This window comes from Podarcis muralis, chromosome Z (assembly GCF_964188315.1).
Source record: "Podarcis muralis chromosome Z, rPodMur119.hap1.1, whole genome shotgun sequence".
Taxonomy (NCBI): domain Eukaryota; kingdom Metazoa; phylum Chordata; class Lepidosauria; order Squamata; family Lacertidae; genus Podarcis; species Podarcis muralis.
Window position 1 is genome coordinate 21498815 of NC_135673.1, and position 17818 is coordinate 21516632.

At 41.4% G+C, this 17818-nt stretch overlaps 1 protein-coding gene across 3 annotated transcripts in view; it reads right to left on the reverse strand.

Moving 5' to 3' along the window:
- ATP7A (ATPase copper transporting alpha) overlaps positions 1 to 16673 on the reverse strand; it is a 46538-nt gene extending 29865 nt beyond the window's left edge. The window contains exons 1-3 of one of the 3 annotated variants that reach the window (XM_028714790.2): positions 16478 to 16673; positions 2974 to 3114; positions 586 to 1075 (exon numbers count right to left, since the gene is read on the reverse strand). In XM_028714790.2, the coding sequence (XP_028570623.2) occupies positions 586 to 1075; positions 2974 to 3093 (610 nt within the window). In that variant the 5' untranslated portion in view covers positions 3094 to 3114; positions 16478 to 16673. Of the gene's footprint in view, positions 1 to 585; positions 1076 to 2973; positions 3115 to 6310; positions 6409 to 16375 lie in introns of those variants that run through there. The other 2 variants (XM_028714789.2, XM_077922624.1) reach the window with 2 other exon arrangements.
- Between the last annotated feature and the right edge of the window lie 1145 nt (positions 16674 to 17818).

A 17818-nucleotide genomic window follows, 5' to 3' on the forward strand; every position in this document is an offset into this window, starting at 1 on the left:
CTCATTTTTAAAATTTCCTTTCCTCTTTCCATCCTTCTTTCTGCTTCTTTGTTTTTCTTTTTTCCCTATTTCTTTTGCAGCTGTTTTTGTCTCTTTTTAAATTTATAGTTTTCTATATTTTATTGCATTATAAAAAAACTTTAGTAAAAATCTTAATACAAAAAGAAAACTTCCTAGGTACAAAATAAAGAAGCTGGCTTCAAAATAGGTAGTGTGTGTCTGAAAGCCCCCAGACACATGTCTGATCAGTTTGGAAGCATGGTGGAAAGAGTCTCCTCAGAGGCAGAATAAAGTATAAAGGAATATCTCCTTTGTTACAGAATACCTGCCCAGAGGAGGCAGGGGAAGTGGACACATAAAGGGTCCTCTCTATGAACTCTCTGTGTACTAGCCTGTGCTTGTCCAGCAAAGCATGCATTTGTGATTTGGCTGCAAACTCTACACAGAATAGGGTAAAAGAAAGAGTCCACTCAGTTACCTAGCTGGGTATACCAAATAAAGGGTTACAATACTGGAAAACTCATGGGAAATGATCAAGCAACATATAAGGCCAGGAAAAACCAAACTCTAATCCGTTTTAATTACCTTTAATTCGTGTGACACCTTGCAGTTTGCCAATCTTTCCTTCAATAGTGCTAGTGCAAGAATGGCAGGTCATCCCCTCTACTTTCATCCTTAATGCAACATCGCTTGTTTGGAATAAATTTGAATCTTCAGACATTCCAGGATTTATTTCATGCACTACATTCTCTGAACTGAATTCTGGCACTATTTGGCTGATCTGCTTGCCATTTATAATAGAGGAGACAAATGTTACAACTACAGACTTTCTGTCAGAAGAGCTTTTCACATCCAAGATGCCCTTGGTTTGCAGGAGGTTGGTACGGATTTCTTCACATGTTAATGCTGATTGAGCTGGTATTGTAAGAAAAATGGTGTCTGCTAAAACAGGTTTAGAGTTTGCATTAGTAAGTGTAGCATCAAATCCCATGTCATCTATAGCTTCTTGTAGTGACTCTGGAGTTTGCTTTTTGGGGTTATAAATAATGGCTGCATTCTTATTTTCCAGTGAAACCTTGAAGGGAAAGCAGAAAAAGAAAAAACGAAAAAACATGTTAGACAACTTTGCCAAGCAAAGATTAAAATCTCAAGGTGGCATTAACATATCAGGCAGCTTTGTCCTATTATAGTGACACCCTGCACGTGATTCCACTCATCTGAGAAGGAAGTGTAAGACTGTACCTATTAAACCACAAATTAACTTGGATTTATCTGTAAGACAAGATGACTGGCTACAAGATGAGTCACAATAAAAGTGGCCAGATTCTTTCTGAGTATCACACACATAATACAGTATAAATTTCTCACACAGCACTTTCCAAAGTGCCCTAAGCATACATAACACTCTACATACAGCGAAGATTATGCTAATCCTATGTTGCAGTGTCCCTTGCACTGATCAGGCTTGAAATGAAACTCTACAGGTTAAAAGGTTAAAGAGAGAAAGAAAAGAGCTGGTATAGACTTAGAATAACTGAACTGTAGAGTTCAAAGGGATCCTGAGAATCACCTAGTAGTCCAACCCCCTGCAATGCAAGAATATCAACTAAAACATCACTGACAGATAGCTGAACCTCAGCTTTAAAATCTCCAAGGAAAGAGTGTCCACCACCTCCCAAGGGAGTATGTTCCACTGTCAAACAGCTCTTATAAATCCTTTCTTGTAACTTGAATCCCTTGGTTCATGTCCTAGCCTCCAGAGCAGGAGAATACAAGTTTGCTCCATCTTCCATGTGACACCCATTGAGAAGTCTGGAGATGGCTACCATGTCTTCTCTCAGTCTCCTCTTTTCTAAGCTAAACAAACCTAGTTCCCTCAACCATTCCTCATAATGCTTAGTTTCCAGACCCTTTAATATCTTGATGTGTTCATCAAGTGACTTCCCACTTGTCCAGATTCATGCTCCCTACTGTCGTCCAGCAGGAGTCCAGTCATATCCTGGGTGGCTCATACTTGGAGGAGTGACCCATGTCACTCTGAACATCTCCATCTGTCTTCAGAGTTACCGTTCCCACCCACCCACCTTGTTCTAGTTCACTGAATAGTGTGATGGTTTCAGCAAGAACTATAACATTTACTCTGAATTTCTCTTCCTTCTCTGAGCCCCATGGAACTGAACTTCTGGTGCCTGACCAGCTAATCAAAACCTGTTCCAGGAAAAGCAGCCAAATGATGTGAGTGACAAAGAGATATTTGAAAAAGAGAGGATATATTTCATTTTGAGAAATGTAGCTGTTAAAACTGTTTTAAATCTGATCCTGATCTTTTTCAATAGGGATAGAAAAGTCAGGAATTAACTCTAACTAGGATAGAGAATAAGGAACTGATGAATTAGTAGCAGCAGAAAATAATTTGTACTTCATACACAACCTTGCTGACATCACTAGCTTTTCACATCAGACAGGGCAACTGTCTCAAAATTGGATTTGCTTTCAACAAGCTGAGTTCTTTTCTGACTACTTCAATTTTCCAAAGGGCAAACTGATGCCACTAAAAAGCCAATTACATTAATTCCAAATTTTATTATTTTCCTTAGGCAAAACACAACCAGGAAGCCACTCTTATGATCTAATTACACAAACGTAATCTATTTAACTAACATAGCTTCTCTGCTCTGCGTTTGCCTAAGGTAGAAATGATTGATTTACCTGCAATTATATGTAAGATAACCAAAATGCATGCTCTCCGAAACAGCAGTAAACGTATACTATTTCCCCCGTCATTAAGAATAGTATTTCCAAAGTGCACAACTTAATCCCTTAGTGCACAACTTGATCTCTTACCAAGTAACCCAGATGGTGCTCTTCAAAAAAACTTTAGATGAATTATATCCTGTGAACTGCTTAGCCGAACAAGGCCTACCACACCTCATATACCCTTCGATCAGGTAACAATGTGGAAAAAAAACTTACTTTAATATGGTGAACCCCATTTAGTTTTCCAATATGCTGCTCGATAGTCTGTACACAAGAATTGCATGTCATTCCCTCCACACAAACATCAATTGATCTGGCACCTGATACTGGATCCATTCTATTGACTGCTTCACATTCCTGAAAGATGTAAAGGAAGAATAACAGATGTGGTATTTGTACTCAGGCAAAAAATGGCCTATGTTAATTTCCGGCCCATTGGACTACTTATCTTACATGAAACTTAACAAAGACCATATGCCACCTGTAAAGACAGGGCTATAGAAATTCTCAAAGTACTTCCATGCATCCACTAAAATTGTCATTATATTTTAAAGAGTATTATCAAGTGTGATCTTGTGACCTAACTGCAGAATCCAGTACACATTAATTGGGGATATCCATCTGAAATTAAAACTGAAATTAAAAGACGCCTGCTTCTTGGGAGAAGGGCAATGACAGGCCTAGACAGCATCTTGAGAAGTAGAGACGTCACCTTGCCAACAAAGGTCCGTATAGTTAAAGCCATGGTTTTCCTAGTAGTGATGTATGGAAGTGAGAGCTGGACCATAAAGAAGGCTGATCGCCGAAGAATTGGTGCTTTTGAATTATGGTGCTGGAGAAGACTCTTGAGAGTCCCATGGACTGCAAGAAGATCAAACGCATCCATTCTTAAGGAAATCAGCCCTGAGTGCTCACTGGAAGGACAGATTGTGAAGCTGAGGCTCCAGTACTTTGGCCACCTCGTGAGAAGAGAAGACTCTCTGGAGAAGACACTGATGCTGGGAAAGATGGAGGGCACAAGGAGAAGGGGGCGACAGAGGACGAGATGGTTGGATAGTGTTTTCGAGGTTACCAGCATGAGTTTGACCAAACTGCGGGAGGTGGTGGAGGACAGAGGTGCCTGGCGTGCTCTGGTCCATGAGGTCACAAAGAGTCGGACACGACTAAACGACTAAACAACAACAACAACAATCTGAAATACTGGATTTCTACCCATCCAAATAGCAGAAGCAGCACAGGAAGGTTTCAGTTATGAAATGCCATGAAGACACCTGGGAAAGGAAGAGTGTGTTGGAGAAAAGCCTATTTTTTACATAGCAAACTTGATGGCTTTATGCAGGTATCCCCACCACCTAGGTGGAGGTTATGTTCCAGGCCCCACTACATATAAGTGAAATCACGTAATGTGAGAAGCATCCTCTAATGCCAACTTTTTCCTGCTCTCCAGCTTTCTCTCTCACTCTTTCTCCAATCCAGACCAAAATATCTAGGGTTTAAGCTCTGGGGCCAGTTGGAGGCTGGAGGATGAGCAGGAAAGTGGCTGTAGCCTGCGCTACCCCACACACCAGCTGTAAGCATAGTCTAAACAAAGCCTCAACACACCTCAGATCCCTTCGGGGCTTCCTCCACCCTCACATACATCCTCATGGATGTCCAAACCACAAGGACTCTCCAGCTATCTCCTGCCATTTCCTGGTAGGATTCTATCTATTTATATACCAGCACCAGTGCTGGGGAGACACAGGGGTATGCATACCCCTAAACATTTTGTGAATCTAAGTTTGGCCTAATTGAGGGGCAGTATTTCAACATGAGTAAGAAAATGAGAGTACCCCTAAACATTTTTTGGGGGGGAAGCACTGACCAGCAACATGTGTATACATGGTCACGTGTGAGTGGGGAGGTGCCTGTACATTATGCTGTGGACAAGAACAGCAGTCCAACTTTTTTTTTTTTTTATGTCAAGGGCAGACACACAGTAGGGAGGGAAAATCCACTGCTGTATTTTTCTAAGCCAGGCACTCCAACCTGAGGCTCAGGAGCCCTGCTGGGGTGATACACTGACAACCTCATGCACACTTTTTTGGGATTTACTCCATCTTGGGCAGGTTCAATAATGGCTTTGACTTCACCCAATCTGCTGTTATCAGGGTGTATGACACACTGGGACAGGGTAGATGGAAGGCGTAAAGGGATACGTAATGTAGGGAGGGGCAGTCAAATCCTTTATGATGCTACCCAGCAGGTCTGATGTAGAAGGCAAAATAAAGGGTGTGCACATGGATTGGTCACAAAGGCTGATAACGAGGCCAAACTTAGATTCACAAAATGTTTAGGGGTATGCAAAGGCTGGGCCAGAAGCAGTGTTAGAAACTCAAATATATGTTAGGCACCAAATGGCTCCTTAGACCAAGGTTGCAGTCACCAAAATGAAATGTCTAGTTGCCATTTGGGAGTAAGATGGCTCTAAAGTCTTATTTTTTAAAAATGATGGATTGACTGTGATTAACAGATGTATTAGTATACGTCTGGGGTGGGATAAGCGAAGACAAGCTACAACAATTAATTCTAACATTGTTCACTACACCTGCTCCGGCTGCAGAGAAAAAGCATTTTGGTTCCTGAAATTCATTCTGATTGTGCAGATAAAATATAACTGACAGAACTCTACTGGATGTAGTATTAGTGTGTGAAAACAATCATGATCCAAAGATCCCCAGGCATGAACCTCCAGGTGGTGGAGACGTCAGACGCCACCCTGGCACCCAGGCATCTTCATATGGTCTCAAGTGGCCGATAGTAAGGTGCAAAATGCACTTGGCACATTTCAAAAACTGACCAGAAGGTCTGGTTGGTCCATGCAGATGCCAGGCTATTGGTTCATGCAGCACTCCTCCTGATTGATTGAGCCGTATTTGGAGTGAGGATCCCCCCACTTCACCTTATGTAGTGAGGGGTTATACCCTGAATTTGAACTTTATGCAAAACACATTTTACTCAGGTGGGATTCTATCTGCAGCCTCTGTACACCCAGCATCTATGATCAGCAAATGTTTTCAGCAGGGGGCCAGTTTACTGTCCCTCAGATCTTGTGTGGGGCCAGACTATTTTGGGGGGGGGGGGAATGAAATAATTCCTATGCCCCACAAATAACCCAGAGGTGCATTTTAAATAAAAGCACACATTCTACTCATGTAAAAACACCAGGCAGGCCCCACAAATAACCCAGAGATGCATTTTAAATAAAAGGACACATTCTACTCATGTGAAACACGCTGATTCCCGGACTGTCCGCAGGCCGAATTTAGAAGGTGATTGGGCCAGACCCGGCCCCCGGGCCTTAGTCTGCCTACCCATGAGATAGGGAGCTGTTCCACGGAGTTTGCATTGTGGATTTGTCCCACGAGCTCCACTGCTTTTGTCCAGAAATTGTTATCTTTTTGCCAGTCATGCAACTGGAAGTGGGACCCCTTCCCAGATGTATACTGAGTTCCCATTTGCTGCATGCAGTGAGCCATTGGAGGCTGCTACTCTGTGTGTCTATGGCTCCCACCTTGTTGCTTCCCCAGCACCTTCCTCTGCCTGCTTGTCTGTCCATGGAGCTACATGGGTGTTGGGTGGGCTTCCAAATGTTAGGTTCTAGAATATAAGATCCTTGGAGTTAATTTTTTGGAGGTATGGAGATGGGACAGAACTTCATAAAATATCATGTACATTGATCAAGATGCATAATCAAACAAAGCATTGTTTGCATTCAGTAATTTTTCCAAATAAACACATAAACTAAAAGAATACCCTAACAAAAATGTCAGGTGCATATAGGCAAGATTTTCCATAATGGAAACCACCACTACATCACAGGCCATTATGTGATGCTTTAAATATATACATTCCTGCGACAAGCAACCTGCGATTTCATTCAGACTATTTTATCCAAAGGTAAATAAAGGCCGGGGGAAGTAGAGTACATGGTATTGTCACCAATAAGCAAAAATATCCAACAGCAAAAAGGATGGCAGGCCTACAATTGTACCATCATCTGTGTGCACAAATCCCTGGAAGATTGACCCAAACAACAAATGTGGAATAATACAATTATCTCTGCAATTCAAATGTGACCAAGCCTTTGTTTACATAAATTCCAAACAGATAGAATGAGGTCATTAGGAGAACAGGTAATTAAAGCCTTCCTTTCATGCTGACAATATCATCATCTTTGGAGAAACTGGGATACTGTATAAGGAATAAACAATTAATTCAAATTGTATAAATTTCCAGAATAAAAAATGGACATACAGCCCTCATATATAACTACCCTCTACATAATATTCCTGAAGAGCTCACAAGATGTTTGGCAATTTGTAAATTAACACTTGATCAGATCAAAATAGAGAGTTTGCTATTAAATTGGAGTACAGTGGTACCTCGGGTTACATACGCTTCAGGTTACATACGCTTCAGGTTACAGACTCCGCTAACCCAGAAATAGTGCTTCAGGTTAAGAACTTTGCTTCAGGATAAGAACAGATATTACCTGAAGCGTATGTAACCTGAGGTACCACTGTATTCAGTTTGGGGGCAACACAAAACACAGGGTTTGCACCACAAAACTTTGGCATCAGTTTGGAGGGGATCCAAAATTTCAAGGTTACATGTTAATGAAGCTTTTTTTACTTCCCAAAATCTCTTGAAAACCCCTAAACACAAAACATGTACAAAACAAGGGGTTTTAGAATTTCATATTCACCTGCTGCTAATTTTACACCTTATGGTATAAAAGCTCTGTTTGTCACATAACAATTTCAATAAAGATTATTACCCTATTACAAATACAGACACAGAACAAGAAGTTTAGGAGGCAGTTAAGTAGCAGGTGCAAATCAACTTTAACAAAAGATGGTTTTCACATAACTAAGTTCAAATAATAGGTAAAAGGAGATTTGGCTAAGATGCATTTCCCACCCTATTATGCTCTTTGCCTTCTTTTAGAAGATTGCTGTAACAACTGTAATTTGCACAGGTTGAGTTGTTTTCTGTAAATACTAGTTCACTGAACAACTACATTTTAACCTGACTAATAATATCATGCTATATTAAACCACAATGGTATGAAGATTAAGTAGTCAATGTGATCTTCACAGCCCCTAAGAATAGTTGAAATCCGTCTGTCTCGGGAGACCATGGAGGAGTGCGCCTTTGGGGGTGAAGTCAAACTTTTGGAAGGTTACAGCACCTGCTGTGGCTGTAGAGACTGATATAGGGGTGACATGTTTTGTTACAGCTGAGGCAGATGAAGGTGTCCAGTTGCTGCAAATGAACCATGGCATTTCTGCTCTCTGTTCCAAGTGGCCATTCCTCCTCTGGTCACTGCTATAGATGTAAAACCTGACCATCTGTTTCCAGGAACTGTGTCATCTGAAAACAAAATCTCTTGGATAAGGATCCGCAACACTTTTGTCTTGGTGCAGAGACATGCCAGGTTGAACAGACCCCCATTGCTCCAAAGGCATAGGAGACTACCAAGGAGAAGTATTTGCCAAAAAGAGTTGGGGCAAGAACACAACCCTGTTTCACACCTCTCTATATAGGGAAGGTGTCCGGGAATGAGCAGTAATGTATTACATAATGTTAAGAAAATAAACCTTGTTTTTTCAGTGAATAACTAGCTAAAATATGACTTGAATCTAGGCACAGAACTTCAAACTTGGGAATGTAAACAAAAACGCAACACTAGCTCAAAGAGAAAAAAATGGTGTAAAATTGCAGAAAGCTTAGCTTGAAGCTTCACTGTTAACTCTGTGTTGCTGGACAAAAGCAGAGAGCTTGCCTGTGAATGCACAAATGCGGAAGTTAATTTGCTTACAGCTCAGCTTCCCTGAACTTAGCACTCTGAACTTCCCTCCTTGCAAGTCAGTTCTAAGCACTGACACCCACTGAGTTCAGATAAGCCAACCAAAGTTTAAATTCTTGGCTTGGCATACACTGGCGGGAGTCCAAAAACTTGCCATAGGTTCACACCCATGATACAATTGCAGATGAGCAAATATTTTTATTTTTATGTTCTCTTTCATTAGCACACTTCCGAAGGCCCAATTTACTTTTAAAACTCAACTAAGTTTCAAAGTATGTCTTGTGAAATGGCACAAGGAATGGTGTTTTGGAAATATAATCTAATGCCCTCATGGGCACAAAAAGTTAGTTGTACAGTTCTCTGCATCCTGTCCTTTATCTACACAATTTACATTTACATTTTTGTGCATCATGAAATTAAGCAAGTCCTGTCAGAGATACTTTAAGTTTAATAAACGTGTAACTTGCTTGTTAAAAAAAATTATTCACAAAGAAGCATAAAAAATAGGAAACAAAGCACATGGAAGACAAATACAATTTAAAACTTATGACCCCCAAAGTTCTCAGTTAGTGTTATCTTTTAACTAAAGAGATGGAATAGCTCATCAACTGCTGTTTTTCATTCAAAGAGCCTGAAATGATGAATTGAGGGAGGCTAGTCTCTCCAACTTTCACACTACACTCTCATGACAAAAGCAGTAGACAACGCCCCTTTGTTCTCTCCAGCACTAGAAGAAACCACTATAGAGAGCTACTTTACATTTTTTAACATTGGGCAGCAGAGAGCAGAGCCAAGGCAGTACATGGATATAGTGTTAAGAAGAGATTAAAATATTCTCCCAAAGTAAGGAACTGAAGACAAGAACACCTTGGTTATGTGTAAAGAAGTCACCATAATCACTTATGACATCACCAATGCACAAGGCAAATAAAAGCAACTTAGTAGTGTGTCTTTAACAAAAACACACACAATTCTCTGGTCTTCTTTTGCAACAAGACCTACAAAGAAAAATATGGTTATTTTAAAATCTCTTCTTATAGGACACACACACATCCAGGCACAACTACTTTGCTATTTTCTTGCATTTCTCAAGCCCTCTGTGTAAACCTAAGGAACTGTTATCTACTGAAGCTGGGAAAGCTTTTTGTTTTGGGGGGAGATTTTAAGAAAATAAATATGGGGGGGAGAGAAAGGGATGCAGGGAGATTACGAGGTAATGCAGAAAGATATGGGCTGCAAGTTAATGAAAGGACGAGCTACCCCCGGGGGCTCCCCGATTGCTCCTCAAGTCACCCCAGGGTGCCACAGCCCACTGGTTGCAAACCACTGGTCCAGCAGATTATACTCCATGCCTTGCTCTGTGTTCTCACCTTGGTGGGTCACACAAGTTGTGCAATGTTGAGTGGCCACTTCACACATGAACAAACCAAGATGAATTGAAGAATTAGTTGTTTTTTAATTCCACATGCACAACAGGGATAACATTTCCATGTTTCAAAAATATGCACTGATTCATAATCTAAATAATGATGGGAACTATAGCAACTCTTGCTGTAGACAGGCAGCTATACCTCAACAGTGGCTTGCTCTGGACACTTAGTAAATTCATGATGGAGACAGTATTTGAATACTAGGAATTATAATACAGCAATTAACTTACATATTATTTTCAATACTACTATTCTGCAAACCTGCAACTTGCACAGGGGTTATGTTCTGAAGACCGCACCTAAAGCCAAAATCGTGTGTTGTCAAAACACAATGGGCGCAGTAGCATGTGGTGTTGCCAAAGTCTTTTTTCTCAGAGTCTGCCCCCTTTTCTCCCTCTTAATTTTTTTTGCCAAGCACATAAAGCTGAATGTGCACAAGTTAAATGCACATAAGTTGCAAGTATACTTTGCTGCCTTTCTTCAAGGCACAGAAGTATCATTTAAAGTACAAATACTTCTAAAATAAGAAAAAAGCCAATAAAACTAATAATCTCTGGCCATTTGTGGTCTCCAAATAGTACATAAACTCTCTGGTTTGGGTCTTTTCTCCTTTGCCTTCCTCTCAGGGAAAAATGATTCAATAACATATGACCTTCCTTTTTAAAAATAACAATAGGAATGTTTGCTATCAGTTCTAGGACCTAACCAAATATTTCTACATACAGTATAAATGTTTCTTGTTATGCTTAACTGATGCCTTTGTTCACTTCACTAATGATGAATAAGCCATTTGTATGCCAAGCTGGTACATCAAATATATTTTAGTTAATTACTCACCTAATTTATCAGTATAGGTGTGTTTTTGTGATATGAAGGAAGTGCAAGGCACACCTATAGCTTCATACATATCACCTGCCAGCCATTGTTGGAAGGAAAAGCCACATACAGTATTGTCTTCTTCTGTTGTTAGTCACACGCCAGAATTTTTTTTAAAAGCCCCAGAATATAGCATGTACTCCATTATTCTCACCAAACAGTCAGCTAAAGGTTTAGCTAATAATTAAATTGGATACTTAAATAACCAGTGTTGGAAACTCAAGATATATAAGCTAGGCACCTAATTGCTCCTTAAACCCAGGGACTCAGCTACATTAGTCCAAAAAACTCCAGATGGTGCTGGAGAGCAAAACAAAATATTTCTTTGTGATTTTCCATAGTGTTTTTCCCTTTTGTTATTACAATTTAATTTCTAACTTATTTATAGCATTTTCTTTCTGCTTGTAGATCCACCCCCTGTTACAGTCACAAAAATGGAATGTTTAGTTGCCATTTTTGGGCAAGACAGCTCTAAAGTTTCATTTTTCAAATGATGGACTGACTGTAATTGATTCTCACTTAAGCATCTGGCTAGTTCAGATGACAACCTTGTGCTAGGTTAAGAACTTTGAAAACTTAAAGTAGAAAAGTTGCTTTATCCAGAGACAGCCAACATATATATTGGCCTATTCCTACCTCTTTTTCTTAATGGTGACACAGACCATTCATAAGACATAAGAACATTCTTTACAACTGTGAGCAAGGCAGTGGGGGTAGAGTAAGTGAGGACAAGCTACAACAATTACCGGTAACTCTAACATTGTTCACTACACCTGCTCAGGCTGCAGAGAAAAAGCATTTTGGTTCCTGAAATCCATTCTGATTGTGCAGATAAAATATAACTGACAGAACTCTACTGGATGTACTATTAGTGTGTGAAAACAGTCAAGATCCAAAGACCCCCAGGCATGAACCTCCCAGGTGGTGGAGACGTCAGGCGCCACCCTGGCACCCAGGCATCTTCATATGGTCTCAAGTGGCTGGTAAAGGGAAAGGGACCCCTGACCATTAGGTCCAGTCGTGGACGACTCTGCTTTCGAACTGCTAGATTGGCAGGAGTGGCTGATAGTCAGTGGCTGGAAGTTATAATGCAATATCAGGAGGGTTGCCTACCCCTGCCCTAAATCCTGTCTTTCTGTATAATGCTTTATTGCATCCATGTACTTCTTACTGCATTTTTAGTAATATGTATTGATGAGGTTTGGGTTAAACCAGAGCCTAGGACGTGCCGATCAGAAGGTCGGCAGTTCGAATCCCTGCGACGGGGTGAGCTCCCGTTGCTCGGTCCCTGCTCCTGCCAACCTAGCAGTTCGAAAGCACAGCAAAGTGCAAGTAGATCCATAGGTACCGCTCCGGCGGGAAGGTAAACGGCGTTTCCGTGCACTGCTCTGGTTCGCCAGAAGCGGCTTAATCATGCTGGCCACATGACCCAGAAGCTGTACGCCGGCTCCCTCGGCCAATAAAGCGAGATGAGCGCCGCAACCCCAGAGTCGGCCACAACTGGACCTAATGGTCAGGGGTCCCTTTACCTTTACCTTTATTGATGAGGTTATTATATAGTTTGTAACACCTAATGGTATTTAAGTGTCTCTGTCCACAGATTTCAAGTAGCGTTAATAGCACCTTTCTCCATATTACATTCAGTGACTAAAGTAAGGACACTAGCCTAACATATAATTATTTAAAGCTCTCAGAGCATCTCACAACAAAAAAGTGACACATTGAAGTTCAATAAAAATAAAAAAGTGTTTAAAAAAGCAAGCAAGAGAATAAAAACATATGAAACAAATGAAAAGCCTAGGAAATTAAAAAAGGTATCCACCTAACATTGAAATGACACCATGGAGGTCCCAGGTGAGCATCCCTGGGGAGGGCATTCCACAGTTAAGAGCATCACAGTATGTTCTCTTCTGTAGCCACCTTCCACACTTCACTTTGTGGGGGCACTTGATTCATAGCCTCTGCATCAACTGGGCTTGGAAATGGGCTGGACTGTGCTGAAGTGAAGATGGTGAAGCACCAGCATACTGTAACTGAAGTTTCTGAATCATTTTGAAAGTAGCCCTATGTATAATGCATTGGAGTAGCCCAAATGGGAAGTTACCAGCTGAAAGATAACATGAAAGGTTATCACTGAACACATAGGGTTGCAGCTGGTGAAGCAGCCAAAACTGATAAAGACACTCTTGTACACAAACATTACTTCTGCCTCTAGTGACAGGTGGATCAATAGCCTAGAGGTGCTTATCTTGGCTTATTAAGCTGAGATGATACCTGAACTGTTTGGGGAAAGGTAACCCTGGACGATTAAGTCCAGTCGAATTTGACTATAGGGTGTGGCACTCACTTCTGCTTTCAAACAAGGGAACTGGCATTTGTCCGCAGATAGCTTCATGTGGCCAGCATGACTAACCCACTTCTGGCACACAGAACACCATGACGAGCACCTTCCCACCACAGCGGTACCTATTTAACTACACACACTGGTATGATTTCAAACTGCTAGGTTGGCAGGAGCTCGATCAGCAAGCCCAAGGGCATCCTGATGGTGCCAGAAGTGGTTAACAATCTAACTTTAGCATGTCTGAAAAGCTGGGTGCATAGATATACTGTGCGCTTTCTAGGGATAGCTACTTATATAAAGCTTAGTATAATCTTTATTTTAGATCTACCTAGTATTGTGTCCATTCCAGTTGCCAAATCTGATGTTTATTGTATTCATTCATTACATTATCAATGTTATGAAACTATTTCTAAAATCAGAAAAGTTTAGTAGTAGTGGAAAAGGTTGCATCACATACAACTTTACTGACAGCCAGGAAGCCCCTTTCGATTATACATAAAGGGGAAGGAGGATGTCTGATGTACATAGGAAGCAGTTATGGCTAACAACTTGGATGGCTTTAAAAAAAGATGAGGAAAATTCATTAGGAATAAGGCTATCAATGACTACTAGTCATGATGGCTATGCTCTGCCTCCACTGCCTGAGGTAGTAATGCTTTTTAATAGCAATTGCTGGAAACCACAGGAGAGAAAGAGGGCTCTTGTGCCTGAGTCCTGCTTGCAGGTTTTTCACTGGAATCTATTTGGCCACTATGAGAACAGGTATGTTGGAACAGATGAACCATTGCCCTGTTCCAGCAGGCTCTTCTTTTGTTCTTATATGGCTCAATCAGTTACAGACTTTACACGGAAAAACAATTCACTGAAATCACCGCACATTCATGTAAGGCACCAATCTTAACTTCACTAATCACTATATTCATCATTTGAGTCGTCTATTACAGATATCACTTCCATTAAAAAAAAAAGTTGTGTGAGTATTTTATACTATTTTACTCTAAAAGAAAGTATGCCTTGGCTCATCACCCTAAATTACAAGAATGAGTTTAAGTAGAAAGATCAGTTCTCCACTTGTATAAGATATTATCAGAATAAGATCTGGATCTCATTAATAATGATTCATTACCACCATTTCTAAACCAACAGAACATGCATATACTACACTGTACCATTATAAAGAACAAAAGTAGTTCAGCTTGTTTTTTAAATGCAACTGTAGCAAAATAAAGTGTCCCTATAATTACCTTAATAAGGTCTAGTGACCTGTTTACTGTGTAGGATTTGATCAAAATATTATGCAATTACATATGAAAGGAAGAATCTACTCTACCAGCTTTCCTCCCTTCAAAGCCACTCACACATATGTCAAAAAGAGAAGAATCATTTAGTGATTCCATGTTTAGTGTTTGTATATTTATGAAATTTTAAAGTGGTTGATTTGATTGTTGTAAATTACTTTGACACTTACATGAAAGGGAGTTTACATAAAGCTTTTAAACAAAAAAGTAAGAAGAAACTGAAACAGCTTTAATCAGCCTTCCTGAACTTTTTCTGACCACCTGTCATACATACATATATATTTCCTACCTTAATTAGTACACACTTACAGGTTCAGTTTAACGACAGCATTTTCCTACTGCATTATACTTAATGCATTTATCACATCCAATATTATGTTGAAAGAAGAAACAGTTGAAGGACTATAATTATATTTGCACAAAAATAGATGAGGATAGTTTTAAAAGAGAAAAGGATGGAAAATAAATGTGAAAGGAAAAAAACACTTGTGGGAAGCAGTGATTGAAAGAGTAGTTAGAATTTTGTTTGCACATTAATTTATCACAGAAAACAGGAACCAAAGAGCAATTTCAGACCACTCCAATCCTATTCTGTCCCCATCCTCCCATAAATCAGCAGACTTAGCCACCTATTCCTTATCACAAACTGCCTTGGAAACACCTCTCAGTTACAAAAACAGCTTGTCATGCGGAATGAGAGATTGCTATTTGAGAAACATAAGTCCAAAATTGCCCCAACTCCTGGGGCTTGTGGAACTAGTTGTAGTCCATGGGATCCTGGCCCATGCTCCATCCCATGCAATCATCTCTGTTTACATAGTTTTGGCACCATTATCCCTCAGATGTTCATCAAAAGTTCACACTGTTTTGCACAAAACAAGAAACACCAAGTCCACAATGTCCCACATAATTGTCCTCTGGGAACAAGCTAAACACCTTGAGAAGACAACTAGCCCTAATATCACAGATTTCACAAGGCTGATTCAACAGAGGGAGTAAACTTGACCTGTTCATTACATGAAGCAGCATCAGCATCCCACTGATCAAGGGGCTTTTACCCTGTGTTCTTCTATATGCTAGCTCTCCTTGGTAAACCACCTCAATGCTAACAAGGGACTAAAACAAAAACAAAAACTTTTGCACATCACAAACATGTATTTCCAAACACACTAAATCAGGGGAGAGCATCTGGCCCCATCCTCTGGCCAAGGTGGGCAGACATCTCTAAAACCCAGGCACAAGATACCCGACAGAATGAAACCTCCACAGGTGGGGCATATCTGCAGGGGCCTCGCATCCACAAGCAGAATCAAATGCTTTTCAGGAAGGTCGACTTTAAAGACAGACACACTCAGCAGCTACATCAGCATTAATTAATGAACTAAAAGATGCCTCTTGAGGGACATATTCTGGCTCTCGCTTGCTCTCCCTTTAAGAATAAATAAATAAAAATGTCTAAGTGACTGGATGGTGCATTAATTAAGTTTGCTTAACAGGAAATTTTAAAAAGATTGTTTATTCTCTAAACAAAGGAAGAGACCCCTGCCCCAAGAGGGATCCAGAAAGCTACTCTCCACAACAGGCGCTGTGGGAAGATGACGGAGAGGGAAGCCAAGCCGACCAAGAGAGCTCTTGAGCCTGTGCAGAGTGCTTCCCCATGCCGCCCTCCGACTCCAGCACGCTAGTCCTTCCACGGAGGGGTCGATTGCGGTTACACACCCAGCAGTCTCCTCTCAAGAGAATAAGGAAGCTGGAGGAAAGGGGGGGGTGGATGCGTTTCATCTATTATACTTATAATATTTATTCATTCGCAGCCCACCTTTTCCACCTCCAAGGAGCTCGAAGGGGTCCACATCGCTCTTCCCCCTTCCTCTTTTTGTCCTCACAACAACCCTGCTAGGTAGACTGAGGAGCGATTTACCTCAGGCGCCAGCGAGGGGTGTCTCGTTCGTTCGTTCTTTCTTCCGTCTGCCGGCCTCTCACGTGGCAGGAGGGCGCTCCTCTCCGCCCGAACAGGCTCCTTACCTGGCCAGATTTCTGCCCCTCAAGAGGCGCCGGCCGACCGCAAACAGCGCGGCGGACTCTTTCCCCTCCTGTTTCCCTAAGTTCCCCCCGCCCCCTTGAGGCTTGGCCCCGCCCCTCCCAACGACGGTTGCTACACACTTTGCGCTGTCATCGCGCTCGTCGTTTCCCTCTTTCCGCCCCGCCTGTAAAGCAAAAGGAATCACGTGGAAGAGAACGGATGATCATGTGACAAGGAAGATGACGCTAGGCGACATGATGCCCCGCCTCTAAGGCAGAGCTGTAGGTATAGACAGAGCCCGTTAAAGGAACCCGCTGCTGGACTCCAAACTCCCATCAGCCCCAGCCAGCAAGGGCGAATAGCTGAAGGGCGGTGGGAGCTGTAGTCCAACCACACTGTAATCCAACCTTCGTTTCTCACTCCTGGTCTAAAAGGAAGGCTGGAAGTGTGCAGAGGCAGCTTTGCAGGGGGGAGGGCTCTGTTTAGAGAAAAGGAAAATTGATGCAGAAAAGTTTTTCCCCTTCTCTCATAATAATATAAACAATAAATGATAGGAATCCAATAGAGCTGAATGATGGAAAATCCAGGACGGAATAAAAGAAAGTACCTCTTCATTTAGCGCAGTTAAACTGTGGAACTCACCCCCACAGGAGACAGCGAAGGCCACCAACTTGGAATAGCTTTGAAAGAGGATTAGACAAGTTGATGGGAGGATAAGGCCATAGATAGCTACCGGCCATGAGGGATGTATTCTTTGTCCACTAATATCAAAGGCAGTAATGCTTCTGAATTCTGGTTCCTGGAAGCCACAGGAGTGTTGCCCTTGTGCTCAGGTCCTGCTTTCTGGCCTCCCACAGGTAGATTACTAGATTAGATGAGCTATTGGCCTGTTCCAGCAGGGTGCCTTTGGACAGATGCTTAAAAGCCTGCCTGAGGAACTGACACTTTGCCATGGGCCCAGGCATGAGGGAATTTGTTCTTAACATATTATGGTTTGGGTGGCATTGCCAAGAACAGCCCTTTGTTATGCAATGATTTAATACAAACTTGAGTGCACTTCAATAAAGCTAGTATCTAATCCTCTTAGAACTGCTTTAACTTGTTTTAGGATGTGGATATAACTGTTGCAAATTGCACTTTAGAAATGTCCCTTTAAGAAAAAAAGAAAGCATCCTTGTGCTTATGGCAGTGGCCTTATGGAGCATGTTCCAGTGTTATGTTATCCCCTTTTCTGTAGAT